This window comes from Nicotiana tomentosiformis, chromosome 6 (assembly GCF_000390325.3).
Source record: "Nicotiana tomentosiformis chromosome 6, ASM39032v3, whole genome shotgun sequence".
NCBI lineage: Eukaryota > Viridiplantae > Streptophyta > Magnoliopsida > Solanales > Solanaceae > Nicotiana > Nicotiana tomentosiformis.
Window position 1 is genome coordinate 136,076,502 of NC_090817.1, and position 13,226 is coordinate 136,089,727.

Consider the following 13,226-nt stretch of genomic DNA (forward strand, 5'->3'; position numbering starts at 1 on the left):
TAATGGGTTTTGTTCTTATGGTTGTTAATGTTTCTCGCTGTTTTCATTTAATAATTTAAATCGGTTTTCATTAAATCTTTTAAGTAAAAGAAAAAGATCACTTCTGCAAAAATCGTTAAAAATGGGAAATCATTAGGTTATTCATTATTGGCTTGTCTAGCAACGGTGTTGGACGCCATCACGACCTGATATGGAATTGGGTCGTGACAACATGGTATCAGAGTATTAGGTTCACGTAGGTCTCACAAGTTATGGGCAGGTCTAATAGAGTCTTGCAGATCAGTGCGGAGACGTCCGTACTTATCTTTGAGAAGGTATAGGATGTTAGGAAAAACTACTCTTTATTTATCTCTTATCGTGCAGTAATGGTATACTAAGTTTCTTTCTCTTATTCTCTCACAGATGGTAAGAACACGCGCAACAGACATTCCAGACCCGGGAGGGGCTGCTCCCCCTTTTGCTAGAGGCCGAGGTAGAGGCCAGGGGAGGGCACTGGCCCGAGGTAGGGGGTTTCCCAGAGTTGCCCAAGCTGCACCACCAGCGGATCCAGTGGAGGATCCTGTTATTAAGGAGCAGGGCGAGGTGTCCGCAGCAGAGCCAGCCTCAATCGATGTCATTACGGCACCGGGCTTTCAGGATGTCATGGTTCGTATGTTGTGGTTCATGGATTCTATGACCCAGGATGGTTTATTTCCAGCAGACCCAACCACATATCAGGTGGGAGGGGGAGCACAGACCCGTACTGCTCAGGCTCCTGGGCACGCAACTGTAGTATATCAGACTCCGGGTACACTACCCGTGGGCGGAGACCAGCCAGTTGCTGCAACTGCACCTGAGCTTAGACCAACTGCGGACGGCGATCCGCAGAAGCTATTGGATAGATGGACTAGACTACACCCTCCTGTCTTCGTAGGTGAGTGACATGAGGATCCCCAGGACTTCATTGATCGGTGCAGGGATAGACTGCACAACATAAAGATATCGGAGTCCCACGGGGTGGATTTCACTACTCTCCAGCTAGAGGGCAGGGCCCGTAGGTGGTGGCAGTCCTATCTTCTTGGCAGGCCGGCAGGTTCTCCTCCCATGACTTGGGACCAATTTACACGCCTATTCTTGGACAGGTATATTCCACCCTCTCAGAGGGAAGAGCTGCGGTTTCAGTTTGAGCAGCTCCAGCAGGGTCAGATGTCAGTGACCGATTATGAGGCAAGATTCTCTGAGTTGTCTCGCCACGCACTTATGATACTTCCTACTGAGGCGGAGCGAGTGCGAAGGTTTGTTGCAAGGTTGCACTCAGGTATTCAGGCCACTATGGCCCGGGAGGTTAAGATAGGGACTTCTTATCAGCTAGTGGTGGAGATAGCTCGGAGGATTGAGGGTTACCGTTAGAGGGGTAGAGAGTAGATGCAGCGGGACAAGAGATCCCATTTTTTTGGAGAGGTTAGAGGTGCCCCAGCTGGGGGCAGAGGTCATTTTGGGAGGGGCCACCCTAGTAGGCCCCCATATCCAGCACCGCCGCCTCCACAGGGTGCTTCAGTGCGACCCTATTTCAGTGCTATGCTGGAGAGTTCTTACCGACCGTCAGCTATTCAGGGTCTTTCCAGTGGGTACTCCGGTCATCAGGGTTGTTCTAGTGCATACCTCTATGCCATTCCAGAGAGTTCTTATTGCCCACCAGCTATTCAGGGTTCTTCCGGTGAGTATTTAGGCCATCAGGGTCAGACTTCAGGGCAGAATATCACCGCGCCGAGAGGTTATTTTGAGTGTGGGGATCTTAGTCATGTGTGGAGATTTTTCCCCCGGCACCAGGGCAAGGTAGTACAGCAGAGCCAGCAGCCCATGATTACAGCACCAGCGGTCTGGCCGCCTAGAGGCAGAGGACAGACGGGAAGGGGACGTCTTAGAGGTGGAGGCCAGGCAGGTGGGGGCCAGCAAGTCGGCGCCCCACCTCGGTTCTATGCTTTTTCGACCAGACCAGATGCAGTAGCCTCAGATGAAGTGATCACAGGTATTATTTATGTCTGTGGTAGGAATGCCTCGGTATTATTTGATCCATGATCTACCTATTCGTATGTGCCATCCTTGTTTGCTCATTTTCTGGATATTTCTCGTGAGTCCTTGGGTACTCCTGTTTATGTGTCCACTCCTGTGGATGACTCTGTTGTTGTGGATCGGATCTATCGGTGATGTGTGGTCATCCTGGGCATGGATTGTCTATCTCCATATCACGCCATCCTTGATTGCCATGCCAAGACTCTTACCTTAGCAATGCCAGATTTGCCAAAGTTGGAGTGGAAGGGTTCATCTGTCATCACATCTAGTCGGGTTATATCTTTTATGAAGGCTCGACACATGGTCGAGAAAGGTTTCCTGGCTTATCTAGCCTATGTTTGGGATACTACCGCAGAGTCTCCGACGATTTATTCAGTGCCTGTAGTTCAGGAGTTTGGCGATGTGTTTCCTTCTGACCTCCCAGGCATGCCACCAGATCGTGATATTGATTTCTGTATTGACTTGGCTCCAGGCATTTAGCCTATATCTATCCCACTGTACCGAATGTCCCCAAAAGAATTAAAGGAGCTGAAGCAACAGCTTAAGGAGTTGCTAGCAAAGGGGTTCGTCAGGCCAAGTGTATCACCTTGGGGTGCACCAGTATTATTTGTGAAGAAGAAAGATGGGACTATGCGGATGTGCATTGATTACCGCCAGTTGAACAAAGTTACCATTAAGAACAAGTACCCGTTGCTGCGTATTGATGATCTGTTTAACCAGTTGCAGGGTGCTAGGGTGTTTTCTAAGATTGACTTGAGATCGGGGTACCATCAATTGAAGATTCAGGACTCAGATGTTCTGAAGACTGCCTTCCGTACTAGATATGGTCATTATGAGTTTCTAGTGATGTCCTTCGGCTTGACTAATGCCCCAGCGACATTTATGGATTTGATGAACAGGGTGTTCATGCCTTATATTGATTCCTTTGTTATTGTCTTCATTGATGACATCTTGATTTACTCACGTAGCATGGAGGAGAACGAGCATCATTTGAGGGTGGTGCTTCACACCTTGCAGGAACATAAGTTATATGCTTAGTTCTCCAAGTGCAAGTTTTGGTTAGATTTCGTGGCATTCTTGGGGCATGTAGTATCAGGCGAGGGTATTAAGGTGGATCCTAAGAATATTGAGGCAGTTCAGAGTTGGCCTCATCCCACTTCGGCGACTGAGATCAGGAGTTTCTTGGGGTTAGCAGGTTATTATCGCCGGTTTGTGGAGGGCTTTTCATCCATTGCACCACCTTTGACCAGATTGACCCGGAAGGGTGCTCCGTTCTATTGGTCCGAGGATTGTGAAGCGAGCTTTCAGAAGCTCAAGACAGCTTTGACTATCACACTAGTTCTAGTGTTGCCTTCCGGTTTGGGGATGTATACAGTTTATTGCGATGCTTCACGTGTTGGCTTGGGTTGTGTATTGATGCAGGAGGGGCGATTTATTGCATATGCTTCACGTCAGTTGAATCCCCATGAGAAAAATTATCCTGTGCACGATTTGGAATTGGCTGCGATTCTTCATGCTCTTAAGATCTGGAGGCATTATCTATATGGGGTGTCTTGTGAGGTTTACACTGATCATCGTAAATTATAGCATTTGTTCAAGCAAAGGGATCTCAATTTGTGGCAACGTAGATGTCTTGAGTTACTGAAGGATTATGACATCACTATTCTTTATCATCCGGGTAAGGCGAATGTAGTCGCAGATGCCTTGAGCAGGAAGGCAGATAGTATGGGTAGCTTGGCATTCATTTTAGCAGAGGAGAGGCCACTAGCTTTGGACATTCAGTCCTTGGCTAACATACTTGTGAGGTTGGATATTTCAGAGCCCAGCCGAGTTCTTGCTTGCATCGTTACCCAGTCTTCACTATAGGAGCAAATCAAAGCTCGACTATTTGATGATCCGCACTTGGCAGTTCTTAGAGAGACGGTACTATAGGGTGGTGCCAAGGAGGTTTCTATTGGCGAGGATGGAGTCCTGCGCCTCTAGGGTCGTCTATGTGTTCTTAATGTCGATGGCTTGAGGGAGAGGATTCTAGAGGAGGCACACAGTTCTCGGTACTCTATTCATCCAGGTTCTACGAAGATGTATCGGGACCTGAGGCAACACTATTGGTGGTGGCGGATGAAGAAAGACATAGTTGAGTATGTAGCTAGGTGCCTAAATTGCCAGCAGGTTAAGTATGAGCACCAAAGGCCAGGTGGCTTACTCCAGCAGATGACTATACTGGAGTGGAAATGGGAGCGCATTACTATGGACTTCATAGTTGGGTTGCCGTGGACCTTGCGGAAGTTCGATGTAGTTTGGGTCATTGTTGACAGTTTGACCAAGTTAGCACACTTTATTCCAGTTGCAACTACTTATACTTCAGAGAGGTTGGCCCAGATTTATATTCGGGAGATAGTTCGGTTGCACTGTGTGCTTGTTTCCATCATATTAGACAGAGGCCCTCAGTTCACTTCCATTTCTAGAGAGTTATACAGGGTGAGTTGGGGACCCGTGTAGAGCTCAGCACTGCATTTCATCCACAGACCGTCAGGCAGTCAGAGCGGATAGTTCAGATCTTGGAAGACATGCTTAGAGCATGTGTATTGACTTTGGGGGACATTGGGATCAGTTCTTACCTTTGGCCGAGTTTGCTTATAATAACAGCTATCAGTCCAACATCGAGATGGCTCCATTTGAGGATTTATATGGTCAGCGATGTCGTTCTCCTATCAGGTGGTTTGAGCCCGGCGAGGCTAAGTTATATGGTACCGATTTGGTAAAGGATGCCTTGGAAAAGGTAAAGTTGATTCAGGAGCGACTTCGCACAGCAAAGTCCAAACAAAAGAGCTACGCGGATCAGAAGGCGCGTGATGTGTCATTTATGGTAGGTGAGAAGGTTCTCTTGAAAGTCTCGCCGATAAAGGGGAGGGATCATAAGGTTTGGGAAGAAGGGCAAGTTGAGCCCAAGGTTTATAGGTCCATTTGAGGTGTTGAGGTGAGTTGGGGAGGATGCTTATGAGCTTGCTTTGCCTCCCAGTCTATCGGGAGTTCATCCCGTTTTCCATGTGTCTATGCTCCGGAGGTATCATCCCGACTTGTCACATGTGTTAGACTTTAACACGATTCAGTTAGATGAGAGTCTGGGTTATGAAGAGGAGCCAGTTGCCGTAGTTGGTAGGCAGGATCGCTAGTTGAGATCCAAGAGGATTTCCATGGTAAAGGTTTAGTGGAGGGGCCAACCAGTCGAGGAGGCGACCTGGGAGTCCGAGGAGGACATGCGGAGCCGATACCCTCACTTATTCAGCACTCTAGGTATAATTCTAAACCCGTTCGAGGACGAATGTTTGTTTAAGAGGTGGAGAATGTAACGACCCGACCGATCGTTTTGCTTTCTAGAACCCCGTTCCCCTAAATAAGACTTCTCGTACATGCTTTTACTATTTTATAACTTGTAGGGATGGTTAGTTCGTGATTTGGAAGGGTTCGGGTTGAAATCGGAACACTTGGTTCCTTAAGGTTGGCTTAAAAGGTCAAGTTTGACTTCGGTTAACATTTTGAGTAAACAACCTCAGAATCGGGATTTGGCGGTTCCAATAGGTTTGTATGATAATTTTGGACTTGGATATATGTTCGGATCTGGTTTTGGATGAACCGGGCGCGTTTCAGCGCCGAATAGTGAAAGTTGGTTCTTGAAGGTTTTAAAAAGTTCTTTAAATTTGGTTTGGTGCGGGTTTTGGTGTTATCGAGGTCCAAATAGAATTTCGAGACTGGGAATAGTTCCGTAATGTCATTTAAGACTTGCACGTAAAATTTGGTGTATATTCCGAGTAGTTTTAGTACGTTTCGGCGCATTGGAAGTAAATTGAAGAACTTGAAATTCTTATGTTTGATTCAATTGGTTTTGGGGTGCGATTCTTAGTTCGGTTTTGATAGTTCGAGCAAGTCTGTATCATGTTTTCAGACTTGTTGGTGCCTTTGGATGGGGTCCCGAGGGGCTCGGTGTGAAAAACCAGAAAATTCTAGTTCTGGTTTCCTTTTTCACGAACGCGGAAGGACTCTCGCTTTCGTGTAGAAGGAATTGGGGGCTGGGGAATTTTGTGCTACGAATTTGATATAGCTAGTCCGCATTCGCGAAGGTCTGGGACCTGTGACCTTCGCGTTCACATGAGGCGACTCGCGTTCGCGTAGAGTACCCTGGGCTGGGCTTGGGCCGCTATTTGTTCTTCGCGTTCGCGGAGAAGCCTTCGCGTACGTGAAGGGTAGTCCAAGTCAGCCTCCGTGTTCGTGTTGACTTGATCGCATTCGCGATGAGTCGTCTCAGGGGCTTGAACCGTTTTCCTTTGCGAATGCTAGGTCCCTTCCGCGTTCGCGATGAAGGAGGGCAGTTGGACAGTAAGTTTAAAATCGGGACTTAGGCATTTTTGGGGCCATTTGTTTCACTCTTGGGCGATTAGAGAGCATTTAAGGGGTGGGGGGATTGCAACCTAGCCTTGTGAGGTAAGTAATTTCTACTTAATGTGAGTTTAATACATAGATTATGGGTAGTTTTTAACATGAAAATTTGTAGAAATCATGGGTTTAGATGAAAACCTAGGTTTTTATTAAAATGGGATTTTTCCACGAAAATAATTATGGAACTTAGTGAAAATCATATATTTATGTTCCTAAGGTTATGGGTAACAACTTTCTTCAAAAATTTCCGGCATTCGGGCACGTGGGCCCGGGGGTGAATTTTAGGAATCTTGCATTTAGGGTTGGGTAATTGCTTTATTAATGGGGGTATGAACTTTTGAGCGTAAATTGGTCAATTTATATAATGTTTGACTAGTTTGGAGTCATTTGGCACCAATTTTGGAGGATTGAGCACGTTCTTGAATAGGGGAGTGGGATTTGAGACGAGATAAGTCTCCTTTCTAACCTTGTAAGAGAGAAATTTTCTCATAGGCGAGTTAACTAATATACGTGACTATTTGTGTGTGTGTGTGGGGGGGGGGGGGTGTTACGTATGTACGAAGTGACGAGAGTCCGTGCGTGACTACTATTTATGCTAAGTCCGGGTAGTCTAGGACCCTCATCATGCCATACTTAAAATAATTGTGCCTTTACTTGTCAATTGAATTGCTTAAATCATAATTTCCAAAAATTGTAAGAGGATCCCAAAGGGATAAGCTTCACTTATTTGAGGGTATGAATCGAACACTTGACTGTTATTGAAAAACTTGTGTTTCTTTAAGTATTTTCTATTAGTGGAGCGGGCCGAGCGCCTCGGCAGATTTAATAGATGCATCTATGGTTTGCGCCGTTCGACCCTCGACAGTGCAAAATTTAAATATCGTTATGTTGGTTCGGGACGTACATCCTCGGCATTATTTGCGCATGAATATTTTGGGATTTTATACTCATAACTGATATTGCTCCAATATTTAAATAGAAGATAAATTTGGGATTTATAATTGTGAAAAAGGGTATTTGCCATCACTTACTGTTGAGTTTTAGTATTTTTATTGTAATCTATGCTCAGTTAAAATTTTAAATTCATTATCATTAGCCTTAGTAAGTGTCAATTCGACCCCTCGTCACTACTTCTTCGAGGTTAGGCGGGACACTTACTGGGTACATATTATTTTATGTACTCACGCTATACTTCTGCACTTAATTGTGCAGGATTTGAGGCAAGTGCATCTGGATATCCATCCGACGCGCATTCTTGATCTGGGTTCGAGATTCTACGGTGAGCTGCCCTTCCGAGCCATTCAGCAGCATGCCGGAGTCCCTCTTTTATTTTGTCTCTGTCTATTCCCTTTCAGGAAGTAGGATAGATATCTTTTGTATATTCTACTAAGTTGGCCATACACTTGTGACACTAGATCTTGACACGTATTAGTAGACTTGTGATTTTTTTTTGGGGTTTTGTTCTTACGGTTGTTAATGGGTTTTGTTCTTACAGTTGTTAATGTTTCTCGCTGTTTTCATTTAATAATTTAAATCGGTTTTAATTATATCTTTTAAGTAAAAGAAAAAGATCACTTCTGCAAAATTCGTTAAAAATGGGAAATCATTAGGTTATTCATTGTTGGCTTGTCTAGCAACGGTGCTGGACGCCATCACGGCCTGATACGGAATTGGGTCGTGACACATGCACACCATGCAATCGGACAATCTTCTGAATGTAAATCTAGGCTTATCTCTATGAAGAGTAGGTAGTCACCATCGGAATAAAATGTGCCGACTTGGTCAACCTGTCAATAATGACCCAAAAGGCATCAAACTTCTTCAACGTCCGCGACAACCCAATAACGAAGTCCATAGTGTTGCGCTCTCTCTTCCATTCTGGTATAACCATCTGCTGAAGGAGGCCACCTGGCCTCTGGTGCTCATACTTGACCTGCTGGAAATTTAGACATCTCGCCATATATTCAACTATGTCCTTCTTCATCCGCCGCCACCAGTAATACTGCCTTAGGTCGCGATACATCTTCATAGTCCCTGGATGAATAGAATACCGAGAACTGTGCGCCTCCTCTAGAATCTTCTCCCTCAAGCCATCAACATTAGGAATACATAGGCGACCTTGGAGCCACAGAACATCATCCTCACCGATAGTAACCTCCTTGGCACCACCCTATAATACCGTCTCTCTGAGAATCAACAAGCGCGGATCATCGTACTGACAAGCTTTGATTCACTCAAGTAATGGAGAATGAGCCACTACGCATGCGAGAACTCGAATGGGCTCAGAAATATCCAACCTCACAAGTCTGTTAGCTAAGGACTGGATGTCCAAAGCCAATGGCCTCTCATCTACTGAATAAATGCCAAACTACCTATACTCTGAACCTTTCTGCTTAAGGTATCTGCAACCACATTCACCTTGCACGGATGATAAAGGATGGTAATATCATAGTCCTTTAGTAACTCAAGCCACATGCGCTTCCTCAAATTGAGATCCCTCTGTTTGAACAAATGCTGTAAGCTCTGATGATCGGTGTAAACCTCACCGGATACCCCATAAAGATAATGCCTCCAGATCTTGAGAGCATGAACAATCACAACCACCTCTAAATCATGTATGGGGTAATTCTTCTTGTGGGGCTTCAACTGACGTGAAGCATATGCAATAACTCACCCTTCCTGCATTAATACACAACCCAGGACAACACGTGAAGCGTCGTAATACACAGTATACATCCCAGAACCTGAAGGCAACACTAATATCGGTGTTGTATTCAAAGTTGTCTTGAGTTCTAAAAGTTCGACTCGTAATCATCGGACCATCGGAATGAAGCACCCTTCTGGGTTAGTCTAGTCAAAGGTGTTGTAATAGATGAGAAGCCCTCTACAAACCGGCGATAATAACCTGTTCTCGGTCGCTGTGGTAGGACGAGACCAACTCTGGACTACATCGATCTTCCCGGGATCTACCTTAATACCCTCTCCTGATACAACATGCCCCAAGAATGCCACAGAATCTAACGAGAACTCGCACTTAGAGAACTTAGTATATAGCTTCTATTCCCACAAAGTCTGAAGCAAAACTCTCAAATGCTGCTCGTGCTCCCCCATACTACGCAAGTAGATCACCAAAAATGCATAGTGACCATATCTAGTCTGGAAGGCCGTCTTCGGAACATCTGAAGCACGAATCTTCAGTTGATGATACCTAGATCTCAAGTCAATCTTAGAGAACATCCTGGCACCCTGCATCTGGTCAAACAAATTATAAATACGTGGCAACGGGTACCTATTCTTAATGGTAACTTTGTTCAACTAGTGGTAATCAATGCACATCCGCATAGTCCCATCCATCTTATTCACAAAAAATATCGGTGTACCCCAAGGCGACACACTCGATCTAACGAACCCCTTTGCTAGCAACTCCTCAGGCTGTTCCTTCAACTCTTTCAACTCTTTCGATATGGTGGAATAGAGATAGGCTGGGTACCTGGAACCAAATCAATACAGAAATCGATATCACGATCTGGTGGCATGCCTGGGAGATCAGAAGGAAACACGTCAGAGAACACCCGCACCATAGGCACTGAACCAGTCATCGGAGTCTCTGTAGAAGTATCCCGAACATAAGCTAGATAAGCCAAACAACCCTCCTCGACCATGTGTCGAGCCTGCAGGTAAGAGATAACCTGACTAGATGCACTGATAGATGAACCCTTCAACTCCAATCTATGCAACTCTAGAATCACCAAGGTAACAGTCTTGGCATGGAAATCAAGGACGACATGATATAGAGATAACCAGTCCATGCCCAGGATGACCTCAAAGTCATTCATATCAAGTAACAGAAGATCCGCTCTAGTCTCATAACCACAAAAAGTCATGATACAGGATCGGTAAATCCGATCCACAATAACAGAATTGCCCACTGGCATGGATACATATAAAGGAGTACCCAAGGACTCGTGAGGAACACCCAGAAAACGAGCAAACAGAGATGAAACATATGAATACGTAGACCATGGATCAAATAGTATTGTTGCATCCCTACCGCAGACAGAAATAATACTTGTGATCACGGCATCTGAGGCTACCGTATCTGGTCTGGCTGGAAAGGCATAGAACCTAGCTGGAGTGCCACTTGATTGGCCTCCACCTCTAGGACGGCCCCTACCCATCTTCCCTCCGCCCATGGGCGGTCGAACGGCTAGTACAACAGCTGGCGTGGTAATCATAGGCCGATAGTCCTGTTGCTCAACTTTGTCTCGAAGTCTGGGATAAAACCTCTTCACGTAGCCAAGATCCCTACACTTAAAACAACCCCTCGGGACGATGGACTGTTGACCTGAAGTCTGACCCTGATCGCCTGAATACACATTGGAGGAACCTTGAATAGCTGGCGAGCGGTAAGTACTCTTTGGAATGTCACTGAAATAGGGTCGTGCTAGAGCACTCCGAGCAGGCGGTGGTGCTGACTGCATGGGCCTGCTGGGCTGACCCCTAATGACCTGACCTCAACCCCCGGGTGGGGCACCACTGAATCCTCCAAACTACTGGGGCCGCTTGTCCCTCTGCGCAAACTCTCGACTGCGATTGCGAGTATGCTCAATCCTCTAAGCTATATCCACAAACTGAAGAAAAGAAGTCCCCATCTCTGCCTCACGGGCCATAGGTACCTAAATCTCAGGGTGCAGACCTACAATGAACCTTTGCACCCTCTCTGCATCTGTAGGGAGTATAATAGATGCATGGCGAGACAAGTCAGTAAACCTTGCCTCATAGTCAGTGATAGACCTGTGACCCTGACGGAGTCGCTCAAACTGACCTCGAAGCTCCTCTCTCTCAGAAGGTGGTATATATTTCTCTAAGAACAGATATGTAAACTGATCCCAAGTCAAGGAAGGTAAACCTGCTAGCCTACTAAGAAAATAAGCCTGCCACCATCTACGGGCCTTGCCCTCAAACTGAAAAGCGGTGAAGTCCACCCCATTGGACTCCAATATCTCCATGTTCTAGAGCCTATCCTTGCACAGGTCAATGAAATCCTGGGGGTCCTCTGACCGCTCACCCCCAAAGGTAGGGGCGAAGCCTAGTCCATCTGTCTAGCCACTTCTGCTAATCATTGGTCGTGAATGGTACAACCTCTAGCATAGCTATTATAACAGACTAGGCTTCGCCTGCAGGTAGTGTACTTGGGGTCTGATAAATGGCAGCGGCGTGCCCTGGAGCCTGAGTGGTAGGGGTCTGTACTCCCCTTCCCACTTGATATGTGGTAGTGTCCACTGGAAATAAACCAGCATGCATCATAGAGTCCATGAACTGCAACATACGGCCCATGACCTCCTGGAATCCCGGCGTAGTCATGAAATCTGCTAGGGCTGGCATAGCTGCAGGCGCCTCATCCTACTCCTCAACAACATGATCTACCACTGGATCACATGTGGCACAACAAGAGCAACCCTAGGGCCCCATCATCCTTTGACTAGAGCTAGAGCCCACCCCCGACCTCTGCCTCGGCCTCTAACAACGGGGGGAGCAGCCCCACGACCGCCTGGTACATCCGCCGCGCGTTCTCACCATCTGTGAGAGATCAATAGAAAGACACTTAGTATAATATCAACTGCACGATATTAGATGAAGAAAAAGAAGTTTCCTAACACCCTATAGCCTCTCGAAGATAAGCACGGACGTCTCCACACCGATCTGCAAGACTCTACTTGGCACGACCCAAAATCCATTAAAGGTCATGATGGCGCCGGACACCGCTGTCAGGCAAGACAACAATACATACTTAGCTTAATTACCCATTTAAATGGATTTAAAAATCAAAATTTCTTCAATGAAATAATAAAAATAAAACTCATAGAGTAAATGATAATATTTTTAGAAACTAAATTTCTAAACAACTCACAACCATTCCCAAAACCCGGTGTCACAAGTGCATGAGCATTTACTAGGGAATTAAAATTTAAAATACAACATCTATCCATAATATAAATTAGACAAGAAAATATAATATCCCTGAAGGAGACTCTGTTAACTGCGGATCGTAATATATAACGCATCTCACCTAAGTCCCCACATTTGTAACCACACCTCTGCGCCAACAAGGTCGCTAGACATATATGTACCTGCACAATAAAATGTGCAGCAAGTGCAGCATGAGTACAAAAATCAACGTGTACCCAGTAAGTATCAAGCCTAATCTCAAAGAGGTAGAGACGAGATGGCCGACTCTGACACTCACTAAGAGTCAATAATAATAAATGAAATAAAAATAGCAATATCTAGATCAACATGATTTATAGAATTTACGATGATTTTCTTTAAACAATAGAAATAATTAAATTCCTTCGATTCCAATAAATTTCCAATTTATCAATTAGCCCCATTTACATAAATAACAATAATTTCCTTAACAAGCAGAGATAAATAAATTCTTTAAATTCCAATAATTTCCAAATTTCAATTAGCTTCACAAGCTGAAATAAACTATCAAAGTATCGTGTAATTATTATTATTATTAAGCACGATTTCTACCGAGGTCGTATGGCCCAATCTAGAGTTTCTTGTACACTGCCGAGGGACGTGCGACACGATCCATAGATGTATTTATCCTGCCGAGGCGTTCGGCCCGCTCCACAAGAAAGGAGAACATTTTTCCTATGTACCTCCGGAATGAGAGTATGTTTATTATAAGATAAATTCGAGAGGATAAATAATTTCTTTTAACAATTAAT

General features: G+C 45.3%; 1 protein-coding gene across 1 annotated transcript; it reads right to left on the bottom strand.

Moving 5' to 3' along the window:
• Positions 1-8,221: 8,221 nt before the first annotated feature.
• On the bottom strand, positions 8,222-11,495 carry LOC138894825 (uncharacterized). The gene is made up of 4 exons (XM_070179555.1): positions 11,194-11,495; positions 9,977-10,533; positions 9,379-9,470; positions 8,222-8,656 (listed from the first exon to the last, which is right to left on the bottom strand). The coding sequence occupies exons 1-4, from the start codon at positions 11,493-11,495 to the stop codon at positions 8,222-8,224; spliced, it is 1,386 nt and encodes a 461-aa protein (XP_070035656.1).
• Positions 11,496-13,226: the final 1,731 nt, after the last annotated feature.

What these genes read in the sequence shown, in the direction of transcription:
- LOC138894825 (XM_070179555.1), bottom strand. Translation starts at nt 11,495, where the DNA reads ATGGAGATATTGGAGTCCAATGGGGTGGACTTCACCGCTTTTCAGTTT. An exon ending in GATGCAGAGAGGGTGCAAAG is followed by an intron (nt 10,534 to 11,193) that starts GTTCATTGTAGG and finishes TGTCTGCGGTAG; the next exon opens with GGATGCAACAATACTATTTG. An exon ending in AGAACAGGTTATTATCGCCG is followed by an intron (nt 8,657 to 9,378) that starts GTTTGTAGAGGG and finishes ACGGTATTATAG; the next exon opens with GGTGGTGCCAAGGAGGTTAC.